Source organism: Typha angustifolia, chromosome 1 (genome assembly GCF_048772165.1).
Source record: "Typha angustifolia cultivar Huaian chromosome 1, ASM4877216v1, whole genome shotgun sequence".
NCBI lineage: Eukaryota > Viridiplantae > Streptophyta > Magnoliopsida > Poales > Typhaceae > Typha > Typha angustifolia.
The window spans coordinates 4172375-4193555 of NC_133239.1; the positions used below are offsets into that span (position 1 = coordinate 4172375).

The following is a 21181-nucleotide window of genomic DNA, read 5'->3' on the forward strand; positions in this document are numbered from 1 at the left end:
CATGCAGGTATATCACACTCATGGGCCTGGATTTTTTGGCTGGATCCTTCCGGAGCAAACTCAAATTAATTATCTATGAATAAATAATATTATGTTTTGAGTATTTCTCATTCTACAAGATAACTCAAATGCAGTTGATGATTAAGATTACTCAAGTCAATGACAATATATATATATATATATCATTCTAATATTTGGTTCAATAATTACTGTAGGAGAATGCATGATAAGTGTGCTTCAACTAAACTACAATTAATAAAAAAGTATTTCAAAGTGTTCCATTTGAGTTAAAAGTTCAGGTGTTACTCCTCTAACATATTTACCATTAAAAAAAACAAAAAAAAATAATAAGATTAAAATATTTTTATAATGATCATCCGAATTATTTTTTGGTACATAGTGACTTTCTGAACTATAAAAAAATACCTCATTTCATCCCTTTCATTAGGGTTCTGTTAATTATTTACATCAATACGTTATCATGTGATAGTTATGTGATAAAAATATAATATACTTACTTACCACATGCACGTGCAAATCACGTGAATTCAAGAGAAAACTTTATGTTATTATTGAGAAGTATTAAGTGAGCCAGCTTCGCAACCGAAGTGTCACTGGTTCAATGGTGTTCATTTTGCTCTCGATAGTTATCCTGCTCCTTTAAATATCTTATCTTTGGCATGTCTTGTAACTTTTTTTCTAATCAATAGAGAATTGCAATTTTTTCGCCAAACTTCATATTTTGCTTGTCTTTGCTTTGTCGCAATCCAAAACAGGTGCATCGCTTGTGAAGCAAACGATTGACTTAACTTTGTAACTTGAAAATTGAGTGCCGCGCGATCTTTGTCCATCTCAAAGACTTAGTCCGTGAGACAAAAAAATGAAGGAACAATTTGAACATTTCTCTAATTTCATGTGAAGTATTAAAATGACGAGATATTTTTTATAATTCAGAAAATCACTGCGGATTATTAAAAATAAATAACTCAATAGATATTATGAAAAAGTGAAAAAAGAAATTATCCCTTTTAATTTTAAGCACCAATCAATGCTCTTGGCCTTTTACTTAAACTTAGGGTTCTCTCCCTTGCTTTGGAGCATTAGAGGAAGTCGTTAGTTGCATAATTGGGTAGCTTTTGCATCTCTCCGCGTGTACGTACGATGTAGAAAAGATTCCATACAGCCATCCATTGTCCTCTATCAAGTACATCCGGGGCCCCACGTCGTCCCATCCAATCAGATCCCTCAAATCCCTCGCTACTTTTTTCTAGTTTTCATTGTACAATGGTTTGCCCGCCAGATCCCCCGCAACCCCAACCCGCAAGGATTTCTTTCATCCCTACTGCTCTGCAACCAACGAGCAGCTGCCAAGTACCCGGATTGTCACAAATTAATTTTAGTAGGTGGCCCAGAGCATCACTAACCACATCAAATACTTAGAACATATCATACCTAGCTGAAGACTGTGGTATATATCTCTTTAATTTCACTTCTTTTATGGGTTATTTTTTTCCCTCTTTTTTAAGGGATATTTGAAGAGCCAAAATTTCATTATGGACTTTTAAATAAAGAAATTAGGAAATGTATCTAAAGCATCATATATTATATATTTATTATTATTATTATTATTATTATTATTCTCATCATCCTACTGACAAGATATTTGCCAATTGGATGCATATATTTTATTTTTATTACTTTGTTAGCTTTAACTTAACCAACAACCAACAACTAACCAAGTAGGAGAATATTCTATTCATTTTGAAAATAAATAATTTTAAATTTATTTACTCCATTTATTTTTACCTTACTTAAAAATTAGTTTAATCTATAGTTAATTAAACTCAATCGTTGTGAACATTGAAAGCAACATTATAATAAAGACGAGAGTTAGTGTATTTTTTGAATAAATTTTTGCTAAGAAATTTTGAACACTCGTATGCTTGCGTGCACAAAGCTCTCGGCATTGATTTCCGAGCAGCAAGTGGGAGATTGTTAGAGATGCCAAGAGATGTTGTCTTCCTTGAACACAGCTAGGGTTTGCTGGATGGACATTCTGTGGGGTCGCCTGGGAAGTAATTGCACGCCACCTGTTTGACCAAATTCCTCTGAGATCCTTGCAACCCAAGATGAGAGTAAGCTGGTCGATGTCGTCTTGGTTGGCTTAGACCTCACTTGGGGCTTGATCGAAATTGGCAATCGACTCAGTTGAGACGGGTTGGTGGATTGATGATGCATATCGCAAGGATTTAAACTTAGTTTAACCACTAGATCTAATGCTAATTGCATGTCCTTACGTGGCTCATTATTTTTTTAAACTTTTTTTTCATCAATTATTATTAATTAATTTTAATATTATTTTTGTGTCGGTAGATGAAATTAATATCATCAATATGATTGAAGATTGTCCAAGGTATTTAACGCAATATTTTTATGTTATTTTTGTGCCGGCAAATGAAATCTTTGATCCTTCAGTATTCTATTTTCAACTAGATATTATTTTTAATTATTAAACTATTATAAATTAATATTATATGTTTAATTATATTATGGAGTACTCAATCATTAATATTAGTTTTAAAAACATATTTAATAATTTTATGTTAAATAATATTTATATTTAATTATTGCTATATTTTAAATAAAATAGGTTATCTATAAAAATAATCTAAAAACATAATATATATATATATATCAAATAAGAAATTAAAGATTGACGTGCCAAAGACCTCGAAATATTTTTAAATATCATAATTTTTTTTATTAAAACTATGTTAAATATATACAAGTGGTATGCAGGGATATGCCAAAGACATCCAAGGGCGTGCAGATGACATGCTGATGTACAACATAATGTCAACATGTGTCTTCAACACAACCATCATTAATTATCCATACTCAAATCGATCCCGAAACTAGCTCGGTTTGGTTTCGGCTCAGGCAATCTCAACCCGAAAGCCTGACCTAGGACCGGGCTCAGTTATTTGGCACCCTCCCTCACTTATAAATTTGAATTACATTTTCGGTTCATTGCATTGCATCCAACGAGGAAGGCGAGGAGCAAGTTACATTGCTTAATGCGTGAAGATCCAATTCTGTCATTTAATCTTTGATAAGGTCAGTAGGAACACAAGTTAATGATCATAGCTTTCTTGCAAATGACACGACTCATTTTGCAAAGCAAAAGAGATGCACAAATTTTCAGGAGATCAAAAGTGAAAATGAGGCTTAGAGAGTCAGTGGACCTCCATCCAAATTGTAACCTTCATATGGAGCTAATCTCTATGTTAAACAGTGGAGAAAATTATAAAGAACACCATACATTTTCACTATATTATAAAGAAAATTCTCTCTTTCTATTATTTATAAATAGAACCCTATATTTGCTAGAACAATACCAAGTGACATTCTATCTTTTGACAGATAAATATATTTTAATCAAATAGAAGATTATACTTATAAATAATAAAAGTAATAAAAAGCGAGGATAATATTTTTATTAGCCACTAAATTATTACATTTTTTTTCCATGTACCTCCTATGAAATTTCTCTCTTAATTTTTTACTCATATTATATAACCACTCATATATAACTAGAGATAATGTAGACCCAACGGAACGAGTGTTTGAGATATTTTGAATAGCTAAAAATATAATATATAAAAAAGAATAATAATTCATGGGTCCGGGTGTAATTATTTGTATAGTTAAAATATAGTGTGTAATTTGAAATTTTCTATATAAACAATGAAGACATGTGTAATTATGGTAGTATAGACAAATGATGCCAGTATAGGATGAACTATCTAATTGTGTCAGGTTTAAGACAAAGAAGACAACATAGTACAGCTACTTGTTTACAATTGCATACAAAAAGATGCTAAGAATTGAGGACAAGCCACAATAATTCTCTAATATTCAAACAGCAATGCCAGCACCTACTTTGCTTTGCTTTGCTTCTCTTTTCAGTTCTTCTGTTGGAGAGATGAATTCGTGTACGAAGACCATGGGATTTTAAAGGCAGCTAATTTTAAATCACAGACAGGAAATGGTTGGATTTGGGGCTCCAGTCAATTGATCAGTGTGTTTAAAAATGGATTGTTTTGTTGATCACAATGGGTTCCATGAATCTTATTTATTTTTTTAATATAAATCCAATGTACTTTATTATTATTATTATTAATTTTTTGTCATTGTAGATGATAGATATTAAATGACCATTTTGACTCTTAATTTATGTCTTTCTTTCTTCTAAATAGGGGGTAAAAGTGGTCTTTGGAGAGTCTAAAAGTGATCACATGGTAGTCAGATGATAGTCTTTTGTAAGAAAATAAATTAATTAAATGGACAACTAAGTAAAGAAGCATTGGGATATTTTACATAATTGAGGAGGGGTAAGAAAGTGTCTAAAAAGTAAGTAAGAGTTTGGTGGATTTAGGTGTAATTATCATTTTCTTTCCCAGATAAAATGGTTTATTAGGAAGATACCAAGGTCTAGGTGCCAATGCACATATACTTAGAAACAGACAAAAACACAAAGAAACGAACAAATTAAAACTGAGAGGAACGAGGAACAGATGAGTTGGTTTCAATTTTAAGGTATGGTTTTCACTAAGTGCATCATGATGGGAAAGAAGTGTGTAAAGAACGATTAGCTCAGAAGAAGAATAATTGTATGCCAAGATCTACACCATAGTAGTGACTACAATTTTATTGCATCAATCGAGCAGAGTTCACTAAAATTGACAACCACCTGATCATTGTGAGAGCATGAACTACAAGTTGAAAGTAATACAGAAGGTCCACACAAAGACAGAAGCGCAGAAAAGAATGGACACTTCTTTAATTGCAATTGAATTTCTATTTTGTTATGTACAACAAGATACCTGAAAAGGTATTCTCTCGAGAACACAAAAAGGAAAAAGAAAAAAGAAAAAGGAATCAGTCTTATCATTAGCTGGAGACTTCCACAGCAAAATTTCTTAGTAATCAATAATCCCTCTAACTAAAGGTTGTCAAAACTGCATAAGATGCATCTAAGAACCATAATTTTCATCTCCTGCTAATTGCAGCTTTCTAGTCATATATCTCATCAAAGAATGTTGTTACTGCTGATATTCTGGCTTCAAAACCCATCTAGATCCCTGTGTGGCTTTCTCTAATGTCGCAATTTCTTTGAGAAGATTCTTAAATAAAGGCAAATCCTTCGATTGTATCCTGTCCTTAAAATGTTGTGTAATGCTAGCAGAATCAGCCTGCCCGCCTCTCTGTTGTATGAAAGTGCAGAGTTGACGGATCAAAACCTCGGGTTGCACAACCATGTATCTATGGGGATTGTTTGATTGGCGATTGTTCTCTGGTGTTCTTGCTATTTGATTAGAACTAGACACCAAATCTAGGTCTTGTTTGAGTGCATCACTCTCTGCTCTTTCTTGAGTTCCACGAATTCTAGCCAAGAGTTCAGCTGAAGAGAGAGCCTTCCCATTGGAAGCCCCAGCAGCAAAAGCAAAAGGTCTACTAGCAGAGCTCTCTGAAGATCTTGCAGTGCCAATTAACTTGGTATTTACAGTAGAGCCAAATTTCCCACGAACAGAAGAAGGCGCCCCAGCAGCACCAGATCTTCCAGTCCATGTTGGGACAGCAAAGCTGTCACGGCTTCTATGCATCCGTGATTCCCGCAATGCTTCTGCTGCCCTTTGTGCAACTTGAGAGGCTTGTTCTTCTAACCTCAACTTGTTGTCATCATTGGCATCCATTATGGCGTCATGATTCATTGCACTCTGTTATAAAGAAAAGAATAGAAAAGAGGAAAGTATAAGACTGAGCATAAATGTGCGCAGAAATAAGTCCCAATTTGATAACTTACATGAATCCCATGAGCATCAAAGAGATTCCGTAATATATTTGTTTCTTCATCTAATTCATCACCGTTCTCATCTGACTGCTTTTTACCTTTACTACTGGATGTGGATGGTCTTAACCCAATAGAGGGTGCTGCTTTAGCTGCTGCAATGTGACCAAGAGGAGCTGAAGATGAAGATCCTTGTTCATTGTGCTTATCATTAGCAACCCCAACATTTACCTCTTCAGACAACTGGCTAAAAATATTTGATGTCTCAGTGGAATTACCCTCATTATCATCTTGCAAAGTAAATAGATCTCTCATGTCTCTGGCTTTAAAGAATCTTCTTTGTTGAGGGTTCTTTAAAATCTTGCTTGTAAGAAAATGCTTGTAGATTTGCCGATGGTACACCTTTTCCTCTATAGTTCCACGAGTAATCAATCTGTATATTGTTACATCCCGTGTCTGTCCAATCCGCCAAGCACGTTCTCTTGCCTGTTCAATGCACACAGATTAGTCGCATATCACATAAAAAGACAACAGTATATTGCAGTGCATGCCGAAGAGTTTAATTGGTTAATAAAAATGATAACTTTAGTAGATAATGGTGTTGCAATACAACTATGAGCATAATGAGTTATGAAGATGAGGAACAACTCGCTGAAACTAAGACATTGGCCTAAGAAATTTTCAAATATAACATGATTGTAACAGTTCTACAAGATGTTACAGCATGAACAGAAAAGAATAATTGTCCATATTTGCCTATTATTGAAAATTATGTTGTTTGTTTTATAGAAAAGCAGCAATGAAATAATTACCAATAGAAATTAAAGTTAACTGTCTTGACTCCATTTCCATGGCATGCTCTCTCACATGAGAAGTAGCCAACCTTTATTTATTACACCCTTGATGAGATCACATTGTACAATTTTGTTTGTGGAGACTGAATCACCTACATATATGAAACATGGGGTAGCTATCCTGATATGGGACTTTTCCCAAACTCCTCTTGACCTGGTACTAACCATGAAAAGTTGTGCTAGATATTAAATATCCCAACAAGGACTTCAATAAGCGGGAAAAGTGCCTCCTCATCTAATATCTCCATGCTAGAAAGCAGAAAGAACAGAAGTAATCAAGCTCACCAGATATTCATGGAAACATGAAAACCATTGAATATGATGTGGACTCAATGGAAGTATATTAAAACATAACTTCTTTACCTGCATGTCTGTTGAAGGGTTCCAGTCAGGATCATATATTATAACCCTGTCAGCACCAGTCAGATTTGTACCTAATCCACCAACTTTAGTAGTCAGGATGAAAATAAAAACGTCTTCTGAGTTATTAAACTCGTCAATAAGTGCCATTCTCTGCCTTACAGGAGTAAGTCCATCCATTCGCCGATAGCTGTATTCATTAGCACCTAAAAAGTTCTCCATAATGTCAAGCATTTGTTGAGTTTGTGTAAAAAGTAGAACACGATGGCCTTGCTCCTTCCAGACTTTAAGTACTTGCGCTACAACTTTCATCTTTCCACTCCGATCTGGATTTCCATAATCAGGATGCTGAGCAGAGTGTTCTCTTTCTAATAAATCAGGGTGATTGCAAATCTTCCGCAGGACATCTATCCCGTAAAGTGAGTTTCTGTTCCCGTCAAATATTTGCTCCACCTCAGAACTTGCAAGAAATGCCCGGTAAACAGATCGCTGCTCGGAAATTAGGCTACAGAACAGAACATGCTCGGTTTTCTTGGGAAGCTGAGCATTCACATCAGCTTTCATACGCCTAAGAAGGTATGGCATTATCAAGTCACGCAAGATTACTGCACATCTGTATGCTGTAGATACTTGCAATGGTGTTGCATTAGCATACCCACCAACTGTGATAGGAACAGCAAATTCTTTCTCAAATACAGGTAAGACACCTAACTTTCCAGGGAACACAAAATCAAAGAGAGACCAGAGTTCTGCAAGTTTATTCTGAATTGGTGCACCTGTCATGATAATACGGTGCACAGTTTGCAATTGTTTACATACTAACGTTATTTCAGCATTTGGATTTCTTATCCGATGACCCTCATCCAAGATTGCATATCCCCATTCTACATCAAGTAACTTCTCCCCTAGAAGGCGTAGTTGCTCATAAGTGGTCAGAAGCATCCCTGACTCTGATCGCAGGACACGATTAATCAAATTATCCCACCTTTTCGTGGACTTTGCACTGACAGGTCTTTCATCATCACTATCTAAAGAGGCTTCACTATCATAATCACTTTCCTTGTATTTTGCTGCTGCCTGTTTATTCAGACCATTTGCAGAATCATGCAAAATCTCAACTTTGAAGTCAGGGTACCATTTATTGGCTTCCCTTTGCCATTGTTGTAGAAGAGTTACAGGACAAACAACAATGCTGGGTTTGTACATTTGACTGAAATGCAAAGCAGCCAGAAAGGATATAACCTGCACAGTCTTACCCAGACCCATTTCATCTCCAATAATCCCACCAGCTCTTTGGCAGTGCAACTCCCAGAGCCATTGTACTCCCACTTTCTGATAATCAAAAAGTTTTGTATAAATAATTTCAGGGATTTTCAGACCTCCTTCAAGAGTGACAGCAGACGGCTCATCATCTGCACTCTCTGCTACTTCTTGACTTTCTTCCTCATAATCCGAGGTGGTTGTGTCTTCCCCTACAATCCCATCTGGTAAGAAGAACAAACTTAATAAGATCTCCAGAAGCAAGAGGTATTCTGCTTAATAGTAAAGCTGATAAAAGATGGAGCAAGCAGAAGGTTTACACATAAGATTTAGCACCACACTAAAAGTGAAAAGGTCAAAACTAGTTGCAAGTATCAATCTAAAACAAGAGCAACCAATCATACTAAACATAGTAGAGTTGTAGAAGAAGAATGAAAGTTCATGCATAAAAAGCATCCAGAAAAATATTCTATGACAAGAAGAGTTGTGATATGCTCATCCTGAGGTTGGTTTCATGAGGGTGGAAGAAAACTGTCATTCCTAAATCATTCACAGACCATGGATGACCTTTATGTATCACATGGCTAATGCCAAATGATAAAAGAATATCTATCAGTCAATTAATAGAATTACCAAATCACTTCCCTTTCAGCAAGGATATAAGCAGTCAGCACATAGAGACTAAATTGCCCAGATATAAATGATGTAACAGTACAATCTTAATTCATGTTGAACTAACATTTAAGAAGTTTTAAATGGAGACTAAATAATAGAAGTACAAGGCCATAATGTATGAATAGCTCCACATTTAAATACATGATAAGTTGGTGCAAAGAGTTGCTCTCCAGTCACGGAATTCTTGAGGTACAATTCTGTAGAAAAGAATCTAATATTCTAAAAGCAGGTCTACAAGGTCATCTTATAGAGCTTCTTAGATGACTGTTAGCTGACAGCCTGACATGTACAGTCTCCAGGTTTTTATCCAAATGAACACTTAAAAAAGAAGCTACAATGCCCAATTAATTAATGCAAAATATATAACAGATATAATTTGAGCGATTAACTCTTTTCTATTTTCCTTTTTAACTTCACTCAAACTTGTAAAATATGCTCTCACTTCAGCTCTTATTCTTTTCTTTTACCCTTGGATGAATAAATATGAAGTAATGTAAAGAAATGGGAGTTCATGTAATCCTCGACTCAAAATAGGGTGATAATGGATCCTTTTCAACCTCATAAAAACAGCCTGCTTTGATGTAGTAGTAAGATAAGTCCCATTTTAGAGGTTACTTTTCTCTGAAAAAGAAAAGGAGGAAAAAAAGTGCTGCTACTCCTAACCAGGAGATCCCAATTCTTTATTTCACATTTCAACTAGCAAGTAAAGTAGATTTCCTTTTGGATGACTACCCTTGTTAAATGATAGATGTCTCTGACTCACATTTCACATATTAAAAATGATTAGGAGGCTATAGAGGTTGAACTGCCTAGAACTGACAAAAGATGTCACTTCTTTCTTGGAAGACAAGAAAAAGATCGGCCAATATCACCTCAACTATGAGACATGCATGACTATGATACACGGAAGACAGAAACACTACTAGCAAGTTTTAATGAATATGTTAATGTTTTATGACAACGAAAAGGACATCAATAGAAGGCAGGAAAACAAAACCATAGACCTAACGGGTTAGTGGAGATGTAAGATGTGAAGTTTACCGCTCTCATCTGACAGTTTTTCCTTTCTTAAATAAGCTTTTCTCCATTTCTTGTCAGGTAAAGGCCTTTTGGTCCTTCTAAGTTTCCGATTATTCCTTTCCAGCTCCTTTGTTCTTGGAGAAGCTGGACGTTTAAGAGGTGCTTTAAGTCTTTGAAAAGGGCTAGTAGGTGCATCAAGTCCAGGTAAGGCCTTGGCGTCAAGCAATTTGGTTGTTGGACGAGCTTGCGCAATTTTTATCATTGATTGAGCAACTTTAGCAATGCTAGCTGATGCAAGAGCTTCAGTTGTGACTTCCTCAGGAGCACCTAACCTATTTGATGGTCCAGGTTGTTGGACACGTCGCTCAAATCCTTTAAGCTTATGAAATGGTGTTAATATGCCCTTCCTGACCAATTCATCCCTTTCCTGCATATAGATAGCAGAAGATCAGTGCTCACGAGGCCATTTAAATTGCAACGTAACCCCAAAGTAGAACCAAATCCAAATCAGAGGATTCAATTAAAAATCAGGGGAAGAAATAAGATAATTCTCAGTAAATGACAACACTAATAGACAAAAAGAACAATGCTCACAGTTTCTACAAAGCCAGAAGATGCTGCATCCAATGCTGCATCAAAATCAGCGTCTTCATCATATGCAACAGTTTTCAATTTCCGTTTTGAGTTCCTATGAGACTTTTCAACTGCTTTCAATTTGTTTTTAGGCTTTGCCTTCTCTGCAACCAAACTGGCAAGTAACTTCTCATGTTGCACATTATTGGCAGGAGCACTCACATCGAACTCTGAGATTTCTCTTTGCAGCTGAACCTTAGTTCTCTTGAGGCTCCGTAGACGATCAGCTGCTAGTGCCTGCTGAAGAGCTGATCCATCAGGAGCTTGGACAATATTATCAGGATGCTTACTCTTCTGATCCTCTCTGGTATCTGGACTCTCTGAACCATCATATACATTTTCTGCAACACATTTAGCTCTTTCAATGCTAGAACCAACGGCATCAATTTCAAGTTCAACAGCGCGTAATTTATTGTATAATCTAATTTGGCTAGCCGATGATTCATCAGCTTCATGTCTTCCATCTTGCTCCTGTTCCTCAGAGCTTAGTCCAGATTCACTAGCTTGCTTAGCATCAGTTTTCACCTGAATGACAAAGCACATTTAAAATGAGCAGATTTGTACAAAATAGTGATACCAATTTGATTAGACGGAACTCAATATCACAATAGGGGCAACAAAAATAATGTATACAACATGATTGCTTATATGAAGGCTTCACTGGAGCAGTTATTATTCAAACTAATTTTTTCATGTGATATCTGTGCAGCATTTAAAGCAAGTGGGCACTTAGAAACTCAAAATGTAACTTATTATCCAGATTTTCGAAGCTAATATCCCAAATTCAGGTGAAATTGAATAAATAAAACAGGCAATAAGTTCAAGATCACACAACCACAGGAAAATAAATATTACCAACAAACAAGATGCAACCACTGAAAACAGAAAAGAAAAGAGAAAACAGAGAAAAGTTACCTCTGACAATATTCTTCTTTCAATATCCTCTGGATTAGCCGATGTTACTCCAAGACTGCTTAACAAACGCTGGTCTTCGTCTTCTTCCTCCATGGTGTCACATGAGAAATCAATTGCCTTACATTGATTCAAGCTGCCATCAAACAGGAGAAACTTATGATGAACTAAGCATCAATTACTTATAAGAAAGACAATGCAAACCCAAAAACTAGCAGCAGAAAGCATTATTCCACAGCAAAAGTTGAAATTATCGTAACAGCTACTATCAATAAGCCCTTTGAACACCCACATAGTGGTACCAATTTCCAGAATGTTTATCATCATGAATTGCTCAGAAAGAATCAGACTTTGAGTTCTGTGAACAGCTAACAAATTTCCAGAATGGTTATCATCATGATTTATGCCGTCTAACTCTTAAACAATCGGCTTAATGGCAATCACCAACACAAGTTACTACCTTCCATATAATATATGAGAATACAAGAATGTCATCAGCCTAACTCTTAACTCCATGATAGCTTCACTCGCAAGTAACATCGAAAGTCTAAAGAACATCCATTCTACCAACAAAAGATTATATCGTCTTTGCGCGCAGATTTCAATACAAAATAATGGAAGAAAAGGGGCGGAAATCGGAAAGAAATCAGAGAGGGAGACAACCTGAGAAGGCAAACCCGAGGGGTTGGAGATTGGATGATCGCACGGAGGGATCTCCCTCCCCTTTCATTCGCTGTTTTCGGTTTGGGTCTAAATTAGAGAAGAGCGAGGGGTTTGGTAGACCGGGTAAAGAATACCGCGCCGTGGACCGGACAACGAACGGTGGATACGAGGCGCGGTCGCGATTAGTGGCAACGAATGTGCCACGTTTTCCTGTACAGAGCCACTGATTGGACTAGTCGGTTTGGCGTTAATGCTCGTGCTCAAAGCATCGCTCGTGAATCTCGAGCAAGTCTGGACGGCTTAGACAAGTGTTAAGACTTTAAGTAGTAGCCTTCCAAGTTTTTCCCTAATATTGAGTCTAAAAGTTGATTTGTTAGACCAAACATTGTTACCTTTTATTAATGTATTATGCCATATCTCTTGTCAGAGTTATGGCATCTATATTCATAGTTAGGACTTAGCAATAATTCGTGTATTATGAGCTTCGTAGTCTATAAAATAGCACACGATTCGGCTATTTTGCTAATTACTTATAAATTCTCGAAGGATATAAGCAGCAAGCATACAAGACTGCGAGGGGGTGGATAGAAAGAACCACAGGACAGAAAGAAAAAAACTTTTCCAAATGCTACATTAATAAATATAATATCTAATCCAAAAATTCTTATTTAATTTAATGCACCAAATTTAAAAAATAATATTTTAAACCCAATGCATCTCTCTGCTCTGCTCTCCTCTCCTCTCATCCATTCTCAATCCTAACTCATCTCAACTCTCCTCTCTTCTATTCTCCATTAGTTAAACACTTATTTACTTATAAAACATACTAATCAAATATATGCTTAACAAATACAATATTATAAAATATAATCAACGAAACAAATTATTTATTTTTATAGATATAATATTTAGAGAAACATGTATCTCTTAATACACATATTTCTAAATACAAAAAAATCAAACGACCGCTCATTGTCGCTAATTTTAAAATACCAACAGTTTGGCCAAATTAAATTAGACGATATCTCATTTGATTGCTCATGCCAAACAATATTACTTTCTGACTAGCCCTCTTGACAATCAGGAAAAAAAAACAGCAAAATGACACGTAAAAAGATAACCGTAGATCTGAATAGTTTTTAGTTAAAAGGAATTCTATTTCTGAGATGTATGAAAACTGCAGCTTCAAATAGGACTACCGATGGACATAAATAGAAGATCGCATTTCTACCTGGACCTAGTAATTAAAGGTTAAGCTGAAGAAACATCAAAATTCTGTCTTAATAGTTCATTCAGGTGTTTTTTCGATGCAAAACTGAGCAAAGCAACCTCATGTGAGATCTTGAATCAGCGTCTCTTCTTGCTTCCCTTTGCGCCGCCAGATTTAGATGGGCTTGCAATCAAATAGATAAATACTCCCACCAGTGATAGAACAGAAGCCAGTGATCCATATTTTGCAAGTAGCCTCTGCAAAAGGATATTATGAGACAGATGAGCACTATTGACTCAAACTATAATGTAGAAACTTCAAGATCTAAACTTGATAGACTGATATTGACAGAGAAAGATATACCTTAGCCTGCAGAATTTTGAGTGCAAAGGATAAGGATGTTGGTTTTCCAGAAGGAGAATGTTAGTCACATAAAAATTGCAACATTAGAATCTGTGAGAGATATAACAACTCCAAATTAAGACGTAAAAAGTGATGGTACAAGAGTGACTGACCCATTCAAACTTCTTTTCAGGAGGTCTGTCTGCAAGAATATCTAACGGCAGAATGGGGCTTGAATAAGCCTCCTAGAATAAGCAAAGGACGAATTAGAAGTAAAAAAATAAAATAGTGTAGCATGCCATGCAGAGTAAAAGAATTTACGACTCCTTTGAAGTCTCTGCAACAACATAATAACTGTAGAGTTCTAAGAAGAAGGCGTCAAGAAGCCACTGTATTGCCTCCTGCCAAAGGCAGTTCATCCAACCATTTGGTAGCCAAACTTTAATCATGCTTTATATGATTATAATCTATCTAGCGCATGTGCATTACAAAACAGAACATTTTCACAAGTGAAAGTCATGAGTTAGACCTGTAGTGCTGCCTTTGTGGGAGTGCGGAACTTGATAATAGCAGGACTACCATGGAATATGCCCTTAACTGTGGACTCTAACACGAAGGAGTGAGAAGCAGTGGCACCACTGAAGATAACACAATTTTTTTTTTCTTTCAAACGATTGTAAGAGAAACAAGTAGATAACAGAAAAAGGTGACAGATATACAGTGGACTTACGCATCAAGCCTCTCCCAAGTCTTTGAGGTGCTGCCAGAGACAAGCTCAAATACATCTTGAGACCAACTATCATCATTGAGGCTAACATCATAAGCAGTTCTGAAATTGTTGCTAGTTTAGATAATGAATGATAACAAAATTAACAAAAGAAAGCTTTGTAGAAATTGTACTTATTTTACAAAAAAGGAAGTAAACTATGACAAAGAGTTTTTCTAATAGAAGTATATGCATTATAGAGCAGTGTAATTCTTTCTACAAGCATAGTATTACACAGACAGCCCACTTAACTTTATCACTAGAAATGCCTCTTAATGATAATTAGTTCACCTGAGTATGTTAAGCTTCTTTCCATAATATCTACCCACAAAGCATGAGAAGTCATGAATCATCATTTCTTGGATGTTTGTATTAATCAACTCCATTAGAGCCACCATGAAAGAAGAAAAGACTTCCTAACAACTTTAATCACTTGTACAATGATAATTTATCCTTTTGAAATTATTCAGATAAATTTAACACTTAAAAACCAACTGCAAGCAGAACACAAAAGATACTGTTTTTGTCCTTCCCAATACCAATTGTTTTTTGACTTCCATTATTAATTCTCTAAAATATCTTTCACATCTATGATAGGCAATTTTACAATAGTCACTTGAGACCATCTTTCTGCTCCATTCTTATTCAACTCTAAATGAAATTTTTATTAAAAAAAATGATTTTTACAAGTCGCATCCTATATTTTACCTATTTTGTGATTCATACCTTATCTTTAAGAATTTTATTACTCGATGATTTTTCTACTTATAATTCTCATTTAATACTCTGATGTTATTTTCACTAACTGACATCTACTAAGTTACTAAAATACCATCACTATTTTCTCTCATCTTTTCTATTCCTTCACCATCCTTCTTCATCTTCTCCAACTACCTCCTCCCACCATCGTCGCCGTTGCCACCACTATATTTCCTCATCTTCCCCTTCTTCTTCTTCATTTTTTAGATAAGAGAAAAAGATGAAGACAAAGACGAGGGTAATTTAGGCATTTATATATTATAATGAAATATTCCTTTGTTGGTAACGTCCAAGTTAACCCAGGATAGTTAATGTGAATTATAGGAGAAAAAAAAAGAAGGATCAAGTTACAAAATCCTCACAGACAGAGTATGAATCATAAAATAGGTAAAATATAAGGTGTGATTTATAAAAATCCTTATAAGAAAGGATAAATGTAAAATTAGTGATAAACTAAGTAAATATAGAGAATAACGTTTGGTATAACTTCCTACGAGGATAGGGCTGTCAAAATGGCTCGGTGGCTCGCAAGCCGCTCAAGACTGGCTCAAGGTCTAAATGAAACAAGCCAACCTCAGTTTTTAGGCTCAAAGAAATAATCGAGCTTAGAGCTAGACCTAGCTTGCTCACGCTTGGCTTGAAAAAGCTTGAGTCCTCATGCAATAGAATTAATGCATAAACATTTATTACTCTTTTTCCCTGTCTATACCTATCTACTACATTCAACAAATAGAATCTTGCCAGTTGTCACCTCACTAGATTGCTTTACAATTTCGTGTAACATGGGTGTATCAAACCCCACATCAATCTTCAAGACCATTAGATTAGATAATAACGGCTAGTATTCTTCTATCTTGAACATTTCCTGCTGTAACTCAAAAGTTCTCTTTCTACCTTACCCTTCTGACAACAACTCTACCCATTGTCTCTTCATCTCTTCCTATCTATTTTTCCCCTGCCTCCCATAGACCGATCATATTATTCGTTGTCATTCACTCCATCCTAGAAGAATGCTAAAGACATTGTCATTCATCATCAATAGTGCCTAAAGCCATGATCCATTGTTGTTGAAATTGATGTTTTCTCCCTTCATTGGAGACATCGCCTTTTGTCAATGCCTTCAACATTGCCATCTTTGCCAGTCATGCCTTGTTGGGTTGATAAACGAGCTTAACAAGCCAAGCTCGAGACAGCTCAATAATAAATCAATCCGCAATCCGAGCATGAGATAGGACTTCGCGGCTCGATTCGAGCCCAAGTCAAGCTTGAGCTTGCTGATTTATAATTTCGAGCTGAGCTCTAGTCATCTTGCTCGAGCTTGGCTCATTTACGCCCTTAAAGATGTATATAACGGAAATGTGCAACTTGTGCACCATCAAATATCACATATGAATTATGACAGAAATGAAAAGCACTGCACAAAATGACAACACAAAGATCTATACACAGGCATAGAATCACTTCATCACCAACTATAAAAACAAGAAAACTGATTGACATAAGACTACAAGGATCCTGACATGACCTATATTAAGGGATCCAAAAAGAGAGGTTCATGGAATTCACAATGCATAACAGAACAGAAGACATGCAAGTATGAAATTGAACCAATATATATAATTATATACACACATAATCAGGGAGTCTTCACAACCTATGCCCAGTTGCCCACAACAACAATGATTTACTTGTTATCCTAGTATGACTGAATCACAAGTAGGTAAATATACTATGTTACCCAATGAAATTCTCACTGAATTAGCATAATGTTTTATGATTTTATCATACTGAGATTCATCTAGAACAGCAAACCATTTATAGGTATACCAAAACCTCTTCAGATTGCGATCTCAATAAAATAATAGAATATCACCGATTATATAAACACCTTTGGAATTTACTTTATCCTCCACAAATTGCATTGACCATGTAAAACCAACTTTTCATACTGCCCATCATTCTGCAGTACAGCTAGGAGTAATCCAGCCAAATAATTCCTTTGGTAGCTGAATATTCAGAATTTTGGTGTAATAAAACTTATGGCCTCAGAGGAGGGGTGGGTGGGATGGGGGTTTGAGTTAGTAAAGAAATTTATTATAACATGGTAAAACCCCCTTTTAGAGTTCTAGTCAAAGCATGACAAAGGAGGAAACACATGATTATGCAGTATGTTTCAAGTCTATTCCTCACATGTATGACTCCTACACAGGGTGAGGAAAAGGTATCCTACTATCTGGGAAGGGACAGGGAATCAGAGGGAGGCAGTATCGACTATGAATGAAAAGCTGAAATAAACCTTTATCCTTATGTGAAGTAGACCGATGTGGACAGAAAATACCCAAATTAGCCCATTGGCATCATACTATTGACTATTGAGTTGTGAAGTCACTTTGATTCCTATCGAACTTGCACCTATAACTTGTCCAAGAGAATAAAAACCTCCTGACATAAGTCATAACTATGTAAAGAGGACATGTTTCTAAACATTCTCATCATCCTCTTGAAGACAACCCAAATTTAGTCAATGGCATGAGACATGCTAAGAATTTCTCATCAAATATGAATACCTGCCTATATAGTACCAACCACCAAGTCATCCCACATGATCTAGGGAAATTGTTTCAGATCTGGAGTTATTATAGTAACCTCAACCAATCAGTAGGCTTTACAAAAAGCAATCTTAAATAGAAAACCTCAAGATGTCACAGTACGGTAGTCCTATTAACAGCATTACATAATTCTCCTCAGAAACTAAACGACTTAAAGGAACTAATCAAACTAGAAAAGAAAAAACAAGCAAATTTAATCATAAGAAGAGCCAAAAAGAATGTAACAGAAGCTCCAATTAGAAAAGATCATCTTTCTTTCCTCAAGCTGTACAATTCAAGAAAATCTGGCCTCCAGATACCTAAGGCAACTTCACCTGCTATTCCTTCTAACGAAAAAAAAAACAGAAAATTGCAACAAACAATTCTAGTGCGAATCCTTTCATGAAGTTCATTAGATATTTCTCCTATAGACAGACACAGAAAAGGTAACACGAAATTTCATGCACAAACTGCAAATTTCAACAAATTTTACATCTCTGCAAAGAGCACTTCGTTCTTCCAACCAAATTTACCAGAATTCCTCGACCGAATATGCTCAGAAATAAGCATCCACATGCAAAGGAAATAAAGCAAAACTTTTAACTTTAAAAACAACTTTTCTCAAATGTGACCAGGAATATCGCAGAAAATACAGATTATCATAATTCTCATAAAAACATCTTCGATTCTTCGATCAGAGAATACATGCAACGAATCCGATCGAATCAACTGATCAGATCATAACAACTCAATCGAACCAGATCGACCAGTAAAGAAAGAACTAAGAGATCGAATCCAAAAGAAACGTACGCTGATCCTTGGTTGTAGAGATCGATCGAGACGGAGACGCGTTCGACGCCGGACTTGGGCCGAGAGAGGCTCACCTTCTTGTGCGCCACCACGAATGGCGCATCCGAGCTCGCAAAGGCGAGGGAATTGAGGGAGAGAGCGAAGAGGAGGAGGAAGGGGATAAGGGATCGCATTCTCAGGGTCGCCATGGCTAGGGTTTCGGATGGCTTGCTCTCTCTCTCTCTCTCTCTGGATCTCGAAGTAGGAGACTCAGGAGAGGAATTAAACAGGTGGAGGGGCTACGTCAGTTCGGGCACTTGGCAGGCTCTGAATGGCTGCTAAATTTGACCCTTCTCAATTCCTGCACCCGGAATGCGATGATCATATCACTCTTTGCTCTCCTGTTAGTCGAGAGATATTGTTCCTCTAAAATTACTAATTATTACTACTGCCAAGGAGTTCATCATGTCGACTACAATCCTAAATGATAAAATTATTTAATAATTTTGTGGCTTAGCTTAATATCTTAGCTTAGTTAATGTCTAATTTAAAGTAATAATTTAATAATATATAAGTTTATTATATTGGTTAAAGTTTGATATAATAACTTAAGTATTTTTTATATTTATCTAGCCCAGAAAATTTCTGCACAAAATAATTCTTTTCATAATAATTATTTAATATTAAAGATAATCTTATGACCGTATATAAAACCTCAATTACAGGAATTTGTTGCAACAGGCTGCTTGGTAGACTTTTATTGGCAGCCAAATGTAATGCAAGATTCCTACATTAGCTAGTGAAATGAACCTAGTCATAAGAAATTAAGGTGAACATAGTTGTGCTTCAAGAAGTTTCAATATATAATAGTATTTTTCTTTTTTCATTATAACATACTTGTAATTTAGTACTCATATAAACATATGAACAAAACTATATATATATATATATATCGATCCAACAATGCATGAATGCTGACGATGAACATAGAAATTTACTTGGATTTTGTGGAAGAAGAGGTCTTTCATGGATAAGAAGAGTAACTCAGAATAGCCAAGGAGACTGCCTATTTGAGCAACACCATAATCTCAGCTAGTGATGGATTCAAGCACTGAGATTTTGAAGACATAGGCAAGTCATCCTTGGCTATCAGAGGCAAACTCTTCTCCTCATGTAAGACCTCTCTTCCCATTGGATGCTCTGGCAATGCATTACTGGTAGTGCTACTCTTAGTATTTATAGCAGAAGAAATGTGGTAGAAAACTAGAGATAGAGATCAGATGGAATGAGAGAGTGACAGAAAAAGAGAAGAATGTGCCGCAATATAAATAGATTTGATACTGATTCCTTCATCCATAACTTTTCTTTCCATGAGGCTTTTGATCAGCCTACAATCAAAGAAAATGAAACCCTACTCTTTTCATTTTATTATCATCTACACCCTTTTCATACAGTCGTTAGACTACTAAAAAGACTTACTCGAGAGTATTAAAGTTATTTTATATTTATAATTAATTTAACTCATTTATACGGAATGAAATGCATAATTTCTTTTTTTAATTTTCCAAGAAAATATTTTCAAGTGATCTCCTTTATGCTGAGTAGGATTGACTGAAGGTAAGTTAGAGCTCTGAGACAGGCCTAACAAGCTCGGCTTGCTTAGTTTACGAGCTGGCTTAGTTTCAAAAGCTTTCTGTAATATTTATATCTATAGTTACAATATTTACACTTTTTAATAGATGACTACATTTTATATTTCCTAGTTTTGGATGTAGGACTACGAGTCATCCAGACAAAGCACAATAACTAACTAGAATACAACACATTAATATAAATTATAAAACAAACAATGCATATTATACTAAAAATTCGAGGCAAGCCTAGTTCGAGCTTGACTCATTTATTAAACGAGCTTGAATTTTTAGCTCGAGCCAAGCTCTAAACGAGCCGATATTGAGTTAGCTTGGGAGCCACTTTGACACCTCTTTAAGATTGCTGGGGTTCTGAATTCTTCTGATCTCTTGTCAGGCTAAGTATGTTATCAGAGTTCATGGATACATTTAACTTTGTGAAACATATCTCTTTTTAATACATGCTTTGACTTCCCACTCTGAGTGATTTGGTTCATTGTTTATGACGCTTAAAAGGAGGAAAGATTCCCATAACCCTTTATTAGTAGTTCATGTATCTTTCTCAATGTCAATGAAGTCTATGTGCAGATCATAACATCCTGACCTAACTCTCAAGTATGCCTGTCACAAAATTAATTTATTATTCTCTTCTAGAGCTGTCAAGCTTGACAAGCGACTCGGACTTAGCTCGGTCAGAGTTGAACTGAGCCTGAGCTAGAGGTGGCTCAACCCAATCCCCAAATCCCCACCTCCTCCGCTGCGGTGTGCCGATGTCGCCTCCTCCTCCTTCACCAAGCCGCCGCTGCTGTGCCACCTCTTCCTCCTCTTCTTCCTTCTTCTTCTTCTTTGGCTTGGTTCGGCTCGACTT

The 21181-nt window shown here is 36.0% G+C and overlaps 2 protein-coding genes across 2 annotated transcripts; both read right to left on the reverse strand.

Annotated features, from left to right (window-relative positions):
• Positions 1 to 4823: 4823 nt before the first annotated feature.
• LOC140758921 (DNA excision repair protein CSB) lies at positions 4824 to 12361 on the reverse strand. Its single transcript, XM_073095326.1, has 7 exons — positions 12229 to 12361; positions 11569 to 11701; positions 10615 to 11178; positions 10042 to 10447; positions 7069 to 8549; positions 5867 to 6337; positions 4824 to 5780 (listed from the first exon to the last, which is right to left on the reverse strand). The coding sequence occupies exons 2-7, from the start codon at positions 11659 to 11661 to the stop codon at positions 5106 to 5108; spliced, it is 3690 nt and encodes a 1229-aa protein (XP_072951427.1). The 5' UTR covers positions 11662 to 11701; positions 12229 to 12361; the 3' UTR covers positions 4824 to 5105.
• A 992-nt stretch (positions 12362 to 13353) lies between these two features.
• Positions 13354 to 18978, reverse strand: LOC140767150 (uncharacterized). The gene is made up of 5 exons (XM_073106968.1): positions 18704 to 18978; positions 14511 to 14609; positions 14310 to 14418; positions 13802 to 14025; positions 13354 to 13695 (listed from the first exon to the last, which is right to left on the reverse strand). Exons 1-4 carry the CDS (start codon positions 18889 to 18891, stop codon positions 13885 to 13887), a joined length of 537 nt encoding a protein of 178 aa, XP_072963069.1. The 5' UTR covers positions 18892 to 18978; the 3' UTR covers positions 13354 to 13695; positions 13802 to 13884.
• Positions 18979 to 21181: the final 2203 nt, after the last annotated feature.